Source organism: Typopeltis vanoorti, chromosome 24 (assembly GCF_054136105.1).
Source record: "Typopeltis vanoorti isolate ZY-2024b chromosome 24, IOZ_Tvanoo_1.0, whole genome shotgun sequence".
NCBI classification, from domain to species: Eukaryota; Metazoa; Arthropoda; class Arachnida; order Uropygi; family Thelyphonidae; genus Typopeltis; species Typopeltis vanoorti.
The window spans coordinates 33,986,636-34,003,432 of record NC_143572.1 but is presented as its reverse complement, the minus strand read 5'-3'; the positions used below and the strand labels follow the sequence as shown (position 1 = coordinate 34,003,432).

The following is a 16,797-nucleotide window of genomic DNA, read 5'->3' as shown; positions in this document are numbered from 1 at the left end:
ATACTAAGAATGCATTATTTTAACATATCGATATTATTAAATGCATGGAACATCTATACATAGTGATTTTCATGTTTTAAAATAATTGCTCTACATTCTAACCACTAATAGAAATTTACAGCTACATTTTTATTTTATGTTTCTAATTTTGTTTTTCATAACTTTTTGTTTTTTATAGCCATCCTCAATACCTTAATGGCACCTGGCAACTAGAAGAGATTTATATGGCAATGGCAAAATTAAACGATGGAAGGACATATATTGTAGCAGATGAAAATATGGAACATACAACATCCTTGGGTAATTCGGTTGCAGTAGAGGATGGCATTTGTTTAACAGTTAATGGTCAGGTTGTCTCATGTGATATAGCTAGTTCTGAGAATGGTGAAGATATAGAAAATAATGCTAAACACAAGAAATCTCAAAATGGCGATGGATTAAAAAATAATTGGATTCATCTGAAATGTGGAAATAATGCCACTTCCCAGTCATCTGGTGGAGGTGATGCTGGATTAGAAAATACTGGACTAAATGGAGTAACTAATCAAGGTATAACAAAGAATGACAACAGTTGTATGGTTGCATCAGACTGTTTACCCCAGCAGTTGTCCACTGATGTGTGGGCAGTTACAGCAGTTGATAATCAGCTGCATGTTACAAGTTATCAATATCAGCAGTATACTTATCCTAATGCTAGTAATGCAAATTTTCAACATTACTCAAATATTAAGAATCCTTATAGTAATCGAGGACCATCTCCTACACACAGACAATACAGCCCTACATTGCATTCTCAAACAACATCAAGTCAGCAGCCTATTAAAAATAATACATGTGGAAATCCTCATGTAAGTAATTCTGCAATTCAGCATATTGTTCATCTTCATGTCAATCCAGGAGAGACTATATCTTTTAATATGGGAGATCATATGCAACTAATTCAAGGTTAGATTTTCTTTTATGCTTACTAAATATGTAATTGAACTTTGAGAAAACTACAGGTTGTGGCAAAAAAAAATAAATAAATAAAAATTAAAAAAAAAAATTACTATGGCTTTTACAGTACTGATGAACAAAAAATCTTTATAGTTTATAAAGAAATCGATTCCTTGAAAGCATGAAGTCTGTGATTAATGCCAAAATATTTGTAACATTTTGGAGCATATGTAAAGTGAGTTATAAGCATATAGAAGGGAGGAAGAGGGATAACTTTTTTTGTCTGGAAACTTTTATTTCTAAAAATTGGGATGTTTTGTAGAGTAATAATCCAAGTTTGCCAATGGGTAAACTTTACTACCTCCATCTAAGATGAACTAACTCAGCAAGCAAACACCAAAGAAATATTCTTTCTTTTAAGGTGATCAGCACTCATATTTGTAAATTTAGGGACACAAAAACACACGTGTTGAACAGATTATTTTATTAATTACTAATAAAATAAAACTTGACGTTTCGATCCCTGTATCGAGGTCATCATCGGAAGAATACAAGTGTATAAGGAACCAAGCTACATGCTCATGCCCCGTATACTGGTAAACTAAATCTACGTAGTTAGTTAATTCTTTTCCCTAGCCTGACCTCTAGTGATAAAAAATAAATAAAAATAAAAAAAGATAAATAAAAAATAAAAAAATAAAAATAAATACAACTACAATAAACTGCTAAAATTCTCATGTATTAATATTCTTCTGGATAGTTCTGATTGTTATTATATGATTTCTTTCAATTGCTGTTGAATGTTCCAAACACTTCATCAGGTTGTCTTCTTGTAGTGGGATTTTTCTATGGCTAGTTTAGGTTGTTATATACAGGTTGTAGATGGGTCCTCCACATTCTTGAAATGGTTAGGCCATCATTTTTGTTGAGATTTGGGTTGTGTTTGAGCATTTCACGACTTTAAATTTTCTCTCAAACCAGGTTTTGGTGCGGCGTAGGGACTTGGTATTTTTCCAATCAATTCTGTGGTATTTTGGAGTGCGTGGTCAGAAAGGCCGGTTTTCCCAAAATGGAGGTATTTAATGTGTCGTTTGTGTTCGTCTTGTCTGATTGGGATAGTTCGCCCTGTTTCCCCTATGTATGGCATTTACATATGCATTGTATTTTGTATACCCCTGGGTGGGCTAGGTGTGGAAGAGGATCTTTAGAAGAACTGAGCAGGTGTTTTAACTTGAGGGTTTAAAGGTGGTTTTAATGTTGTATTTGCATAGTGTTCTGTCTATTTTTTTAGAAATACCTCTAACATAAGGAATGGCAGTGCCATTCCTGAAATCTTTTTTGTTCTTACTGGTATCTTTATGGAAGATGTTGTGAATAGTTTTTTTACTGTATCCATTTTTTATAAATGTTTAGTTGATGATCTTGTATTCCTGGTTTAGAGCCTGTTCATTAGAATAGTTAGGGCTCTGTTTAAGGGTGCTTATGACACCTAGTTTTTGTGTTGGGTGGTGGTAAGAATTTTTGTGTATGTATTGGCCTGTGTGTGTAGGTTTGTGGTAAACTGAGAAGGAGAGACAGCCAGAGGGAAGACTTGTGTATAGGAAAGGAAGAGGGTTGTTTTTTTCCATTTCAATAGTGAATTGGATATGTTTGTGTTGTTTGTTTAAGTGGCTAAGGAATGTATTTAGAGCTTCGCGGCTGTGGGGCCAAATGGCGAAAATATCGTCGACATATCTGAGCCAAATTTTGGGCTTTAGACATGCTGTCTCTAGAGCACGTTGCACAAAGTCTTCCATATAAAAGTTAGCTATTGGGGGGGGGGGGAGTGGTGAGCCCATGGCTGTACCTTCTTTTTGAAGGTAAAAATTGTTTTGCCACATGAAATATCCAGAGCGGAGTATGTGGGCAAAGGGAGCCGTGATGTCAAAGCTGACTAATAAATCTTGGTCATTGAGTGTAATGTTTTTAATTTTATTAATGAATTGTGTATTTTTTTATGTAGGAAGGGGACTGACCTACCAATTCCTTGAGTGTGGCCGCTAATTTTTTGGCTAAGTGATAATTTGGGCTGTCAATTCCTTCAACAATCGGATGTAGAGGTGTGCCTGGTTTGTGTATTTTTGGCAGGCCATAAATTCTGGGTGCACGGGCATAATAAGGTATTAATTTTTTTGTTGTTTGTTTGGGCAATGTGTGGACAGATTTGATTAATTCAGTTGTTTTCTTTTTGTTCCATTTTGTGGGGTTGTAGTTTACCATTTGGTAGGTGTTATGGTCCAATATTAAATAGTTCATTTTTTCAATTTATGTTGTACGGTCTAAAAGGACAGTGGCATTGCCTTTATCTGCTTTCGTGATTATAATGTCTTGGTTATTTTTTAAGGATTTAAGGGCTAGATTTTCGGTTTTGTTTAATTTGGTGCTTAGTTTTTTGTTTGAATTTAGTATACATGATGTTTCCATTTGTATTTTATCAGCCAAAATGTTGGGGAGGGATCTTAAACCTCTCTCGATATGATACACAATATCAAGTTTGTTCACTGACCTCGGAGCAATGCCATAGTTCAACCCTTTCTTTAGCAGCGAGAGTTCACTTTGGGTGAGATTGTGGTTCGATTGGTTGAAAACCAAGCAGTGGTTCGATGGTGGTTGGGTGCTCCTAACTTTGTTTGTGGGCGATTGGCTGCTCCTTATGTCGGTTTGTGATTGGCTGTTCCTTTCGTTATGGCGTCTTGATGGTCTTGTGCTTTTCTGTTGTTGTAGGGCTTGAAATTTCATTACTAATTTTTCTTTGTTCTTCAGTAATGAGTGCTTGGCCGAGTCGTCTGTGATCCTGTCTAAAATCTTCCAAATTTCTGGAATAATGTAGTCTGACAGCTCTCATATTATATCTCGTAATATAAAGAAATCATATTATAAGAATCAGAACTTATCCAGAAGAATATTAATACATGAGGACTTTAGCAGTTTATTGTCGTCGTCATCATCATACGTATCAAGGATTTAGGCCTAGCATGGCCTGTTCCGGCCTTAGAAGTCATTGTTGAATCGTTTAAGAGGACGTCCTGGTTTTCTTTTTCCTAATGGCTTGTACTTTAAGGCTTGTTTTGGTAATCTTGCTGTTTTCATTCTTTGAACATGTTCCATCCATTTATGTTTATATTTTTTAATTTTTTCTATTACTGGTTCTTGGTTTAATTCTTTCATAATATCTTAATTTCTTTTGTGATCAAATAGGTTATAATTTGCAGTTTTTCTCATAAACTTCATTTCTGCTGTTGTTAATCTTTGTTTGTCTTTTTGTTTTATTGTCCAGATTTCGCTTCCATACATTAAGACCGGTAAGGCTAATGTATTGTATACTTTTAGCCTGGTTTGTTTTTGAACTAGGTTTGGTTTAAATATAGAGTTAATTACACCTGTTATTTTTAAATATTTTGCAATTTTTAAGTTTATATCTTTTTCATATTTGATCATACATCCTAGGTAGTTAAATGAATTCACCTGTTCTAAGATCTTGTTATCTATTACTATTTTAGTTCTTGCTGGATCTTGTCCTTTAAAGGCTATAGTTTTTGATTTTTCCGTTGATATTATCATACCATAATCTTTGGATATCTCATTTAGATTTAAAATAGCTTTCTGTAAGTTATCTTCAGAATTTGTAATTATTATTTGGTCGTCTGCAAAGAGGAGAGTGTTTAAGTTAACTGTAGGTGAAAGTTTAATTCCTTGATGTAAATTTTTACTCCATTTTATTATTATTTCATTTAAGTAGATATTAAAAAGAGTTGCTGAGAGGGGACATCCCTGTCGGACCCCTTGGTTTATCTCTCTTGTACATGATAGCTCGTGATTTAATCTTATTTGTATTTGATTATTTTCATATATACTTGTGATAGCTTTTAGGATATTATTTGGTATTTGTCTTTCTTTTAATATGTTAAATAATATGTTTCTTTTAACTTTGTCAAATGCTTTTTCAAAGTCAATAAATGCAATATGTGTTTCTAAATTATATTCTCTTCTTTTCTCTATTATTAATTTTAGGCAAAAGGCTGGGTCTATACATGATCGTCCTTTTCTAAATCCATTCCATACCTCTAGAATAAAGTTTTCGGAATATTTCATTAGTTTGTTATTTAAGATTCTGCTATATATTTTGTAACAGGAATTTAGTATACTGATACCTCTATAGTTTTTAGGGTCATCACTATTACCTTTCTTAAAGATAGGAATCACAATTGCTTTTTTCCATTCTATTGGGGGGATACCAGTTGAGTAAATTTTATTTAAAAATAATAAGAGTCTTTCTTTGAATCTTGTTCCTGCATATTTATATAGTTCTGAACCTAGCTTATCTTCTCCAGGTGATTTTCCGTTTCTTGTTTCTTTCAGGCTGATTTCTAATTCTTCTTCAGTTATTTCCTTTTCATTTTCGTTAATTGTTTGCCAGTTGTCTTTTTTAAAATATTTGTCTGTCCACAGTTCTGTGTAGTAATTTAGAAATTCTTCTAATTTCAATTCAGTGTTTAATTTTATGTTTTCTTTGGTATCTGCATTTAGGTGTTTCAAAATGTTATATACATTGGGTCTTATTTTATATAAATCATGTTCTAAATTAGAAACATATTTGTTCCATGATTCTCTATGTCTTTTTCTGACTTCTCTTTTAGCTATGGCTCTTATTCTTTTATATTCTATTTCATCTTCTAATCTTTTACTGCTTAACCATTTGTGATAAGCTTATTTTTTCTTTTTGATTATTTCTTTGATTTTATCATCCCAGATCTTCAGTTTTTTTCTTTTATTGAATTTTTTGGTCTTTCCTAAGCTTTCATTTGCTGCTGCATTTAGTATCGTTTTTATATTAAGCCATTCTATTTCTATTTCTTAATTTTGTTTTATTTTATCTAGATATTGGTTAGTTCTTTGTTCATATAGCCATTGTACATTTGTATCATTCAATAGTCTAGTTTTATAAACAAATGTTTCAATTTTTCTTTCTGTTCTTGTTACTTGTAGCCATTTAGGTGGTAATCTTAATTTTATTTTGACAAGGAAGTGGTCACTGCTTATTTCATATCCTCTGTGAACTCTAACATCTAGTGAAAATTTTGATGTCTTTTCATTTAATATGAAGTAATCTAATATTGATTTCCATCCTCTTGCTGCCCAAGTATATTTATGTATCTCTTTATATTTATAGAAGGAATTCGTTATTTTTAGGTTATTATAAACTACAAAGTCAATCAATTTTTTTACCATTTCTGTTTAGAGTGTGTTCTCCATGTATTCCTATATTATTATTAATTTTCGTGTTTCCAATTCTTGCATTTAAGTCTCCTGCTAAAATTATGTAATCATTTTTTATTTATTTTATTATATATGTTTTGTAGCTGATTATAAAAATCAGTATTATCCTGTTCTCTTCCTTCTTCTGGGGCATATAAACCAATTATTGTTAAATAGCCTCTATCTATTTTTATTCTAGCTTCTATTATTCTTTCATTCCATAATTTATAATGTTTTAACTGTGTTGAAAGGGAGTTATGAATCCAAATCATGACTCCCGCTTGTGCTCTTTGGTCTCTGTCGACTCCACTGTATATCACATTAAAATTTTCAGTTCTCATAGTTCCTTTTAATTTCTTTTTTGTTTCAGTGATTACTGCTATTTTAAAATTTGTTTCATTTAATAACTGGTCTAATTCTATTTCTTTATATGCTATTCCTCTTACATTCCAGTTTGCTATGTGTATTATATTTTGTCGTTTGCATTTTCATTTTCCCTTTTCCATTCCAGGGTCATTTCCCATAGATTCAATCCGATTATCTTTTTCTGTCAGCTTACAAGTAGGATTATGTTCTCCATGTCAGGGGACTAGCCTGACGATGGAATAGTTCAGTGGTAGGGCTGCTACTTTAAGGCTTCTGAACTAGCCTTCTTCCGAATTTAAACCCATAGGATGAATAGGACATATTGAAGGGGAAAGAGTAGATTATAGAAGAAATATAGTAAGGTTTATAGAGAGGGCATAGTTTGTAACACCAGAAATGAAATGACCCCATGGCCCTCGAGTACTCTAATAGCATAAGGGTCATAAAGTAAGAAGAGTTGGCTGATAAGGCCTTATAGGAAAGATTAAAGTAAGTGGATCTTCCTCAAAGTAGAAGGAGAGGATAGATCCAGCTAGGGGTCCATGGGAGTGCCGCTTCCCTTACAATCAAGATGATTGCCCTGTTGGTCCACGAGTCCTTATTCAGTATATTTGGACCACCCCACCATACACACACACACGGCATGTACACACACACACATGGTGGGCTCCCCTATCCACCACCCAGGGGACGCGCTCTCTAGGGGGTTACAGGGTCCCCTGAGAGAGCAGTTTATTGTAGTTGTATTTATTTATTTTGTTTTTTTATTTTTATTTATTTTTTATCACTAGAGGTCAGGCTAGGGAAAAGGATTAATTAACTACGTAGATTTAGTTTACTGGTATACAGGGCATGAGCATATAGCTTGGTTCCTTATACACTTGTATTCTTCCGATGATGACCTCGATACAGGGGTCGAAACGTCAAGTTTTATTTTATTAGTAATTGAGAAAATAATCTGTTCAACACGTGTTTTTTTTTTTTTTGTGTCCCTAAATTTACAAATATGACCAAAGAAATATTTTTCCATTAATTAGTTAAAAGATCTGATGTCAACAAGAAAATTAGGTTAGCATGGATGGATATCCAGAGTTTTTGAAGCTAATGTTTAGATTAAAACATTCGAAATTTAATAATCATTTTGACCTTGTGAAAGTTCATACATTTTATTAAAGAAATACGAGTATTCTAATTTTTTTTTTTTTTTTTTTTTTGCCACATGCTGTATAATGAAGGAAATGTATTTTATATTTAGGAGTTTGTGTTATGCTGTTATTTTCAAATGTCAATGCATTACACACACTTCAGTATATGCATGATGTTTTTTTTTTTTTTTTTTTTTTTTGAGGGATTGAGACACGTGCACTGTTTAAACATCCTATTTATCTGAAGCTGACAGTTTCATTTGGTCTAATTTTTATTGTTTATAATTTCATTTGGTATTTTATAGACAGAAAAAAAAACAATTTTAAATCTACACACAAATATAAATTTTACCACTCATAGAAGAATTACAAAACCTACCCCTGTTTTAAGCTTATGTGGTTATTCATGATCAATTAATTTTGCATGGATTTGGAGCTATATGAAAAATACTTTCGGAAATTCAAATATTGATACTATATAACAGCAAATGATCAAATGTTTAAAATTAATTTTAAAATGCCTAATAACAAACTGAATTTTCTTGAAGGTAAATTTTGATTGTTATATTTGTAATGTCATTAATACAACTTACTTTCATGTATAGCACAGATTTTTTTTTGTTTTAGTTTTTGTTGGATTGTTTTCTTGGTGTTTCATATTTCTCTACAATAAATATGTAGAGAAATATGACACAGCAAGAAATGTGAAATTTCTCATCACTTTCTGTATTATTTTCAATCTTATTAATACTCTACTTTACAATAATTTCCTCATACAGTACTTTTCAATTATGATCTGTGTCCATTTATACAATGCTGCATTCACTCATACAGCAGTTTTACTCATTACATCTTTGTTTTAATGAAATACCAAAACATTGAATTATAAACTTTTATAACTATTATTTTATTTTATTGTTTTTAAAGGAAACTGTGAGCAAGAGGGTGAGGAGCGTGGAGGGTAGTTGAACCGTTGAATGCATTGCCTGATGGAGTGGTGAGAGCGAGAACGGTCAATGAGTTTAAGGAGTGGTATGATAGACTGTGTTTCTTAGGGGGGGGGGAACCTCCCCTCGATGAGTCTTGGCAGACTTTATGTTCTTAGGAAGGACCTCCCATGATGAGTCTTTTGACTCCATGGAGGCCTGAATAATAATAATAATAATAATGACAGATAAAATTCAAAGTATGAGTGCTGTTGCTTCTAGTGATGTACTTGTTGCAAAAATTAAAGGATATGTGGAAGGAAATTGAAACTGGAGAGGGGGAGGAGGAGAGTGTATTAAATGTTTCAAAAGTGAGTGCCTATTAGGTGACTAGAATGGAGCAAATGTTAGTAGAGTGGATGACAGGATGAAAAATGTCGGAATTAATGTTGACTATGCGGCTGGAAATAGAGGAGAACAAAATGGACATAAAGAAATAGTGCACTTGAATGTTATCCTTTACAGGACAAACTGCAAAATTATAGAAGTGGCAAGAGATTAGCAGAGCTGAGAAGAGAAAAAAAGCAGGTTGTCTGAAGTAATAATAGACTGAGCAAACAAACAAGGAAAAACAAGTTAAGGAGAAAATTATCTATAAAGATTCATTGATCAGGGGAATACTTAATGAAAGTGCAATGAAATTGTGTTTTCCTAGTGCAGAAATTCATGATATTAGGCATGCCATCTGGATGCAAAAAAAAAAAAAAGGTAAAGGCAAAAGGCCTAATTGTCTTGTTGGTACAAATGATTTGAGTGACAAGAAGTATTCTATGAAGGAAGATGTAATGGAGTCATTAGAAGAAGCAAAACTAAAGTGCATGAAGGTGAAGATTGTAAGTCTCTTGCCACGCTATGATAGAGCAAACTGAGGAGGAGGTAGGAGGTCGTAGGTAGCAAATGAATCAATACATAGGTTGTGCAGAAGGAATGATGTAAGATTTGTGGATCTGTTGTCTGTGTTTGACAGAAAGAAGAATTTGCATAATGCTGATGGACTGCATCTAAATAGTTTTTGATTTAGGTATCTAGAGAGAGAGAGAGAGCTTTGTTCACCAAGCATGCTGAAGTGCAAATTCAGGAAAGCTTAAGCAATTTAGGTGGAAGCAGATGAGTTTGTGTGAAGGCACTCATGAGGCAAATGAGTGTGAGAATGACCAAGTGCAGAATCTGGTCTCTCAAGTAAAAATATTGAATAGGAGTAGTCAATTCAAGAAGTAAAGATGAGTGGGGGCCTAAAGGGATGCTGCAGTTTCTATATATTAATGCCAGAAGTATCAGGAACAAGAGGGGAGGAGTTTTTGGGTTTGGTTAGCGCAACGTCACCAAAAGTTATAGGCTTAGTGAGACTTCGCTAACAGCAGATGATGTGGTTACAGGGATAGAATGTGAAGAGTTTAGTATTTTCAAGGAAGATAGGATGGGGGGAGAGGTACTGCTGATGAATTGCAGCCAAAAAAGAATAGGAGATAGGAGGGAGAGTGGCTGTTCATTTGAAACAGTCTGGTGTGAGATCAAGACCAGTAAGATAAAATATACAGTTGGCTATTGCTATAAGCCAGGGGATTCCATGAATGATCTGGAAGACATGCATTAGCAAATTAGTATGAGTACAGGTCAAGTGATTATTATGACAGATGTGAGACTGTGTTTACCTCTACAACTTTCTCTCAGACACTGACAAAAGTTGGAATTAACATTCCATACTATGAATGAAAAGAATACTGCAAACTCTGTTTGCATATACTTGAGTAAAGGATTAACCAAGATTATTATTTCTTGTCAAGTTTAATATACTTTGTAATCAAGTAAAAAAATCTTTCTACAACTATCTCTAATCCAGTTTAATAAGGTGAAAACACCTTTTTTACTACTTGTATATATGAAATATATGACCCCTGTATTTATTTAATCTTTGTATTTTCTGGGGAGTACAGCTGTTCTGCTCAGTAGTAGTTTTTTTGCCTGTCAGTGGGATTTAGAATGATCTTGCAGATGAGTTTTTGAGAGGTCCTCCCTGCTCACATTTTAACAGGACCTCAGTAAGTTGAAACTGGTCTGGGTAGTGATCCTTCTCATAATGCTTAGCAGTATACACTTATGAAAGGAAGTCTGCTTTGCATTATGGGATACTGATGCAGTTGATGCATATAGCAAGGTGTGACATAATAAGGTATGACACCTTTTGTGTACTTGTATATGATAATATGACTTCTACATTACTTCAACCTTGGTATCACTTCTGGGCCTGACTCCCACTGATGAGACCTCAGTAAAGATCGAAACTGGTCTGGGTAGTGACCTTTCCCATAATGCATAGTATTATACATGTCCATAAGGATATGTGCTTTGCATTATGGGATACTGAGGCAACTGATGTGAAGTCATTAGCCTCCATAGGATTCCAATTGTGAAATTACTTCACACGCAAACTGTTTGCTTACACTTGGATAAAGGATTAAACCAAGAATATAATTTCTTGGCATCTTTAATTTATAATGCATAAATTTTGTTTGCTTATGTTCAAGTACAGGATTAAACAAGAATATAATTTCTAGTAAATTAAGCTTGACAAGTAAGTCTCACTGAGATTGGATTCAGTCTAGAGTATCAACCATTACACCATGGGACAACATAGTTTAGTGGATTCAAACCAGCATCTCAGAGCACAAGAGCACTTATTAGAAACATAAGGAACTATGACCAAGTATATAGTGAAAAATAATCCAAAACTGTAATGGTTAAAACAACAGCTGAAGTTCTTGAGATATGGTGGATTCAAAATTGCAGGAGACTGTTTCACCTCCTGAATGATGGATAAATACACATCCTAAGGAGGATCAGAGGACTTGAGACTTCTTAAGAGCACTGACAAAAGAAAGTTGAAGTACTTTGTTCCCAGAAAAAGAATAGAAATGGGGACTTCTCAGAAGAGTAGTAGAGGATAGCATACACGTGAAAAGGGGAAGTGGTAGATCTTCAACAAGATTGATGGATAATGTATTAGGTTTTGAGACAGGTCTTCAAAGAGCTGAAGCTTCAAGAAAGAAACAATAACATAGGACCATCTAGTGAATTCATATGTCACAATACTTCTCAAATAACTTATCATTGCCTCTTATTTTATATTGTCCCCAATACTTATTCCAGGATTCAATGCATTTAACACCTACTCATTTTGATTTCCTAGGAATAGTACTTAGGAATCCATTATCATTGCTGCCGTTAAATATTTTGTAACTAGCATCAAGGTAGCATTAATCTTCTCACCTAACACCTTCTTGCTATTGTTCCAAGCTGTCTTCTGAACTTTCTTTAACCACCTGCTTTGTAGTTTTGCATGTATCCCTTCCTCACAGAAGTCATCATATGGCTTGCTGCTGTCCAGATGATTACCTCGTGGTGTTAAATTTAATAATGTCATTGACAATCACTTCCTCTGATTCAGTGATCAAATGTAAGATTCTGGTTCCCTAGTCATTATGCACTGTGTAAGGTATTTGTCTCTCAAAAGCTGAAGAAATTCATTTTCCTTGGTTCTAGTTGCCATCTCTTCATTCTGGTCTGTATTTCTGTAATTATTTCCAGGCATATAGGCAGCATCCCACTGAAGATCTCATCCTTTTTGGCTCAGATTCTTCTTCTTTAGGCTCTTTCCATCGACTGCGGAAAATAGCCCCCCCCCCCTTAACTTTTCAGTCATTTATCCATCTTGTTCTTTGGTGACCTTTTGTTCTCTATCCCTCACTTGGTATCCATTTTCAGTGCTTAATTTTTTCTATCTTTCACCTGTTAATCTGGTTACATGGCCAACCCATTTCCATTTACATGCCCTGCAATACTTTACATTGTCCTCTACTCTAGTCATTCTCTTTAATTCTATTATTTTAACTTCTATCTCTTTCTGTTGCATTGGAGAGAAGAATGCATGTGATGCATTCTTTTCCCCAAGGCCCCCTTTGACACATTCAACCTGTTTTCCTTTTTAGGTGTTGCCCACATCTCACTTCCATAGGTAAACACTGGAATAATGCACATATTAAATAGCCTTCTTTTTAAAGATCTCAAACAGAAAATTTTTATATACAGTTAAAATGCTTTGCTTCCTTGTGCGATTCTTCTATTTATTTTTGTTTTCCTTTAAAATACTAATTGTCCAAGGTAAATATATATAGTCCTTACAGTTTCAATAGAATTATTTGCTAATTTTAGTTAAATTTGATCTGAATTTAAAGATTGTTTTATGTTGCTAAAGCATAGAGCTGAAAGGCTTCATTATGGCATAAGAAAGATACTATCAAGAATATTATGAATCCATTCATATTTTAAAGCCAAATATAGAAAGAAACTTATGTCCAAGCCTAATACATTATCCATCAACATCCCTGTAGGTGGTGTGCCGTGCATGTACTCTATCCTCTACTGCTTACTGTTCTGAGAAATTTTGAAATTTACTAGACAACTTATATCATTGTATAACCTTCAGTGCTGGAGATGCCGTGGTATACACAAACACATGGGCTCCTAAACACAGGCTGCACCTAGGAGCCCATATGTTTGCCTTTTATTAGTACTTAAATTAGTTTCACTGGCCTGATAACTGTTTCAAACCGTTGGTTCTCATCAGAGACCAAAGCACTCTGATGCTCAAGGTTAAGCTCTCTGGTAAATTTTGCAAGTTTCATTCTATATTTAGCTATAAAATATGTTTGGATTCATAATGTTTTCCACACTTTAATGTCTTACTTATGCCAAATTGAAGCCTTTGGCTCTATAATTTAGTAACTGATTATACACCTACAAAGCATTCACTTGTGATGAATATAACTTTCTGACATAGGATTGTTCGTTTTGAACAGTTTCTTGGTCTTTTAAGTTTCTGCCTAGTCTCTGAAAGAATAGTAGGCTCACGAGTTCTTGCTCTCTTAAGCTTTCTGCCTGGTATCTAAAAAGAATAGTAGGTCCATTCACCCTGCACTAACCCTTGTCTTCTATGCAAAGCAGAAGACAAACTTTCAGTTTGTCTTCTGCTTTGCATAGAAGACAAGGGTTAGTGCAGTGGTCGTGCTTGCTTCTAGTTATGCTAGGTTGAGGTTCAAGCTTGATGATCAGACAGAGCACAGAGTTTCATAAGAGATCAAAAGGTTTGAGCTACTTGAGGAGTGACCTTCTTAGGTTGCTCACAAGTTTTTGGAAATTGGCAATTTGACCAAATTGAATTGCCTGGTCTCTGATTGCAGTTACTGGATAGTGACCTTTTCAGGTTGCTCATTATCCACATGCCTATTTAATTTTTTGTCAGATAGAATTTAGAAGATCTTGTTCAAACTGGATATCAACAAGCTTTTTTTTCTAGTTTTGATAGCATTTCTCCTACTGTTCTGAAGTTTGTGCTCCAGTTGAATTGATGCCTGTCCTTTTTATTCTCTCCTCTTCCACTGCTATCCATCTTGCAGCTTGGAAATTAGCCTACTTAAACCTACTTCTATAAATAGCACATTTTTACCACAAATTACTCTCCAATTTCTCTCACTTCTGTTCTTTCTAAATAATGGAGAAAAACTATTACAAACACTGTTAATCTATAAATACATTTGTATTAGTACCATGGATGGGCTAAGGGCTATATAATCTGGAAATTCTAATCTTGAGGCCAAACATGGAACTTTCTTCAAGCCACTTTAAGCTGTTAGTATGCAGATAGGAGGGTCTCATAGTGAGTAATGAAATTCATCTGTCATCTAAAGGATATTTACAAAACAGCCATGCTCACAGTGGAATTCAAACCCAGAGCCTATTGGTAAGAAAACAGATATGCTAACCACTTAGCCAATCTGACACATAAGCACATCCAATTAGGTGATCTGAAAACCTCAACTAATAAATGATTATTAGTATTATTTCTACTACTGCCAGTTAACAGGGAATCTTGCTTATGTCACCCACTTTGTATACAAATGCCAATGGAAAGTATGGAGAAACCCAAGTTCCTCCAAACTTTTGATATCTTGAAGTCATTTGAGTTTAGCACAAAGGCTTAACCACAAGTAAGCTATTTATACAATGAAGCTGCTAACTTCATCAATTTCCCCACTACTTCATACAAAAGCTGCTTGCTTATACTTGGGTCAACGATTCAAACAAGGATATAATTTCCTGTGTAATTTACTTTGTAAATGTATGAAAAACTTTCTGCATCTGTCTCTGATCCAGAGTATTTTAATATGCTGGTATACCATTTTGCTACATGGATATGAAAAATATGTGACTTATGCATTGATTTAAGCTCTCTGTCTTCCTGGTCTAGCTCCCACTGATAAGACCACAATAAAGGTCACAACTGGTCTGGAGAGTGATCCTTCCCATAATGCATGTCCAAAAGGAAAATAATATTCCCATAGTCTTGTTAACATCTGACCTACTTAACTTTTTTTTTTCATTCTTTTTTTTTTTTTTTTTTTTTTTTTCACTTTTAATCTGTGTAGCATTTGCTTTCTTTCTGGGTGTTGTAGAGCAACATTCATACCAATATTATTATTATTACGTGACACCTCCAGGGAGTTCAAAGACTCATTGAGGGAGGGCACCTACTGTACAACAATTCACCAACTACAACCACCACCACCACTAGTATTTTCACAAACATCCATGCCCACAGCGGGATTCAAATCAGCAGCTTTTGGCTGGAGAGTGGATACGCTAACCATTCAGCCGACCAATCTGGCATGTGAATACCATTATATTGTAACTTATTCCTATCACTGTCCACCTGTAGGAAAGATATGTCTGTGCTGGTACACATGATCATATGATTCTGATATAGGAAGTAGCTGGCCATATGTATATTCCGATGAGGAATGAAGATGTAGAACCAAAGCAACAAATCATGATTAACTCAAAAGACAACTTAGAGACATACCAAAGAACATAGGAATAACAACATTAACCATCCAAATGGTCACATAGATGAAACAAATTATAATATGTTTTATATGTATGTTATTCTAATAGACAAATCTTCTGGTATGAATGCCATAGACATGGATTATCACTCACATCAATTTTAGTGGAGGAAATAAACATCTGGAGACAACTAATTTTATTTAGTTAATTAGATTATTATGCCAACATTTTGCCTTGGTCACCAAGATATCTTCTTGGGAAGAAAAGTAAGGCAGACGCAAACACAGCAGGAAATTAAATACAGACAGTGTGATAGGCAGGATCCTATAGTCCTAAATGGCACTCTCTTTGGATGCATTGATGGAATTTACTGAAGGTTTCCGTATGATAATCTCACAGATATTTGGTAAAGTGAGGGAGCTGAGTTTAAGATTAAGAGAAACTGTAGTGTTTTAGCAGATTCTAGAAATAGTCTCTTAGATATATATCAGCTTCTGAATAAAAGGGAGATTTTTAACCCCTTGGATCCAGTGATCTATATCCATGGAATGGTATGCTATTCCAGAATGCCGACAGTACTAATGGACATAGTTACTGTGTTTCTTCAGACAGATTTTTGCTGTTCTTCCAGTTTGTCTAATGTAAGTTTGCTGAAGCAAGGAATACTGTAAATGGCAGGATGATCCAAATGAAGCAGAGGATATAGTGATGAGGATAGATAATTTTTGGTCTGGGTTGAAGAAGAAAATACACGTCTTCAGATAATCTAATTAACTAAAATGTAGTTAGTTATTAGACCAATATTTTGACTTGGTCACCAAGGCACAAAGATGAGGAATCTACAGCCAGCCTACCCTCCCATATTCACCAGTAATATCCAGCTAGATGTTGCCAACATTTTAAAATCTGCAGATGCTTCCAAAACAGAATTTATCCCATGCAGAACTCTTTGTACTTAAGGATATGCCAAAACCAGAATATTAGCATCACAAAAGCAAATAGAAGTAATGGTACAGTAGTACTTGATCGATCTACATACTGCTTAAATGATGATACTGACCCCCCACTCAAATGGGGTGGAAAACACTCCAAAAATTATTAGACACAGTTGTATTCTGGACTATCAAATTATCTAAAATCCTAAACCCTAAAATCATAGGCCTTGCTGG

The 16,797-nt window shown here is 34.3% G+C and overlaps 1 protein-coding gene across 2 annotated transcripts in view; it reads left to right on the top strand.

The window, feature by feature from the left end:
• LOC150093092 (fibronectin type-III domain-containing protein 3A-like) overlaps window positions 1-16,797 on the top strand; it is a 557,362-nt gene that overhangs the window by 23,170 nt on the left and 517,395 nt on the right. For both annotated transcript variants that reach the window (XM_090414067.1, XM_090414066.1), the window contains exon 2: window positions 179-945. In XM_090414067.1, the coding sequence (XP_090270193.1) occupies window positions 225-945 (721 nt within the window). In that variant the 5' untranslated portion in view covers window positions 179-224. The remainder of the gene's footprint in view (window positions 1-178; window positions 946-16,797) is intronic.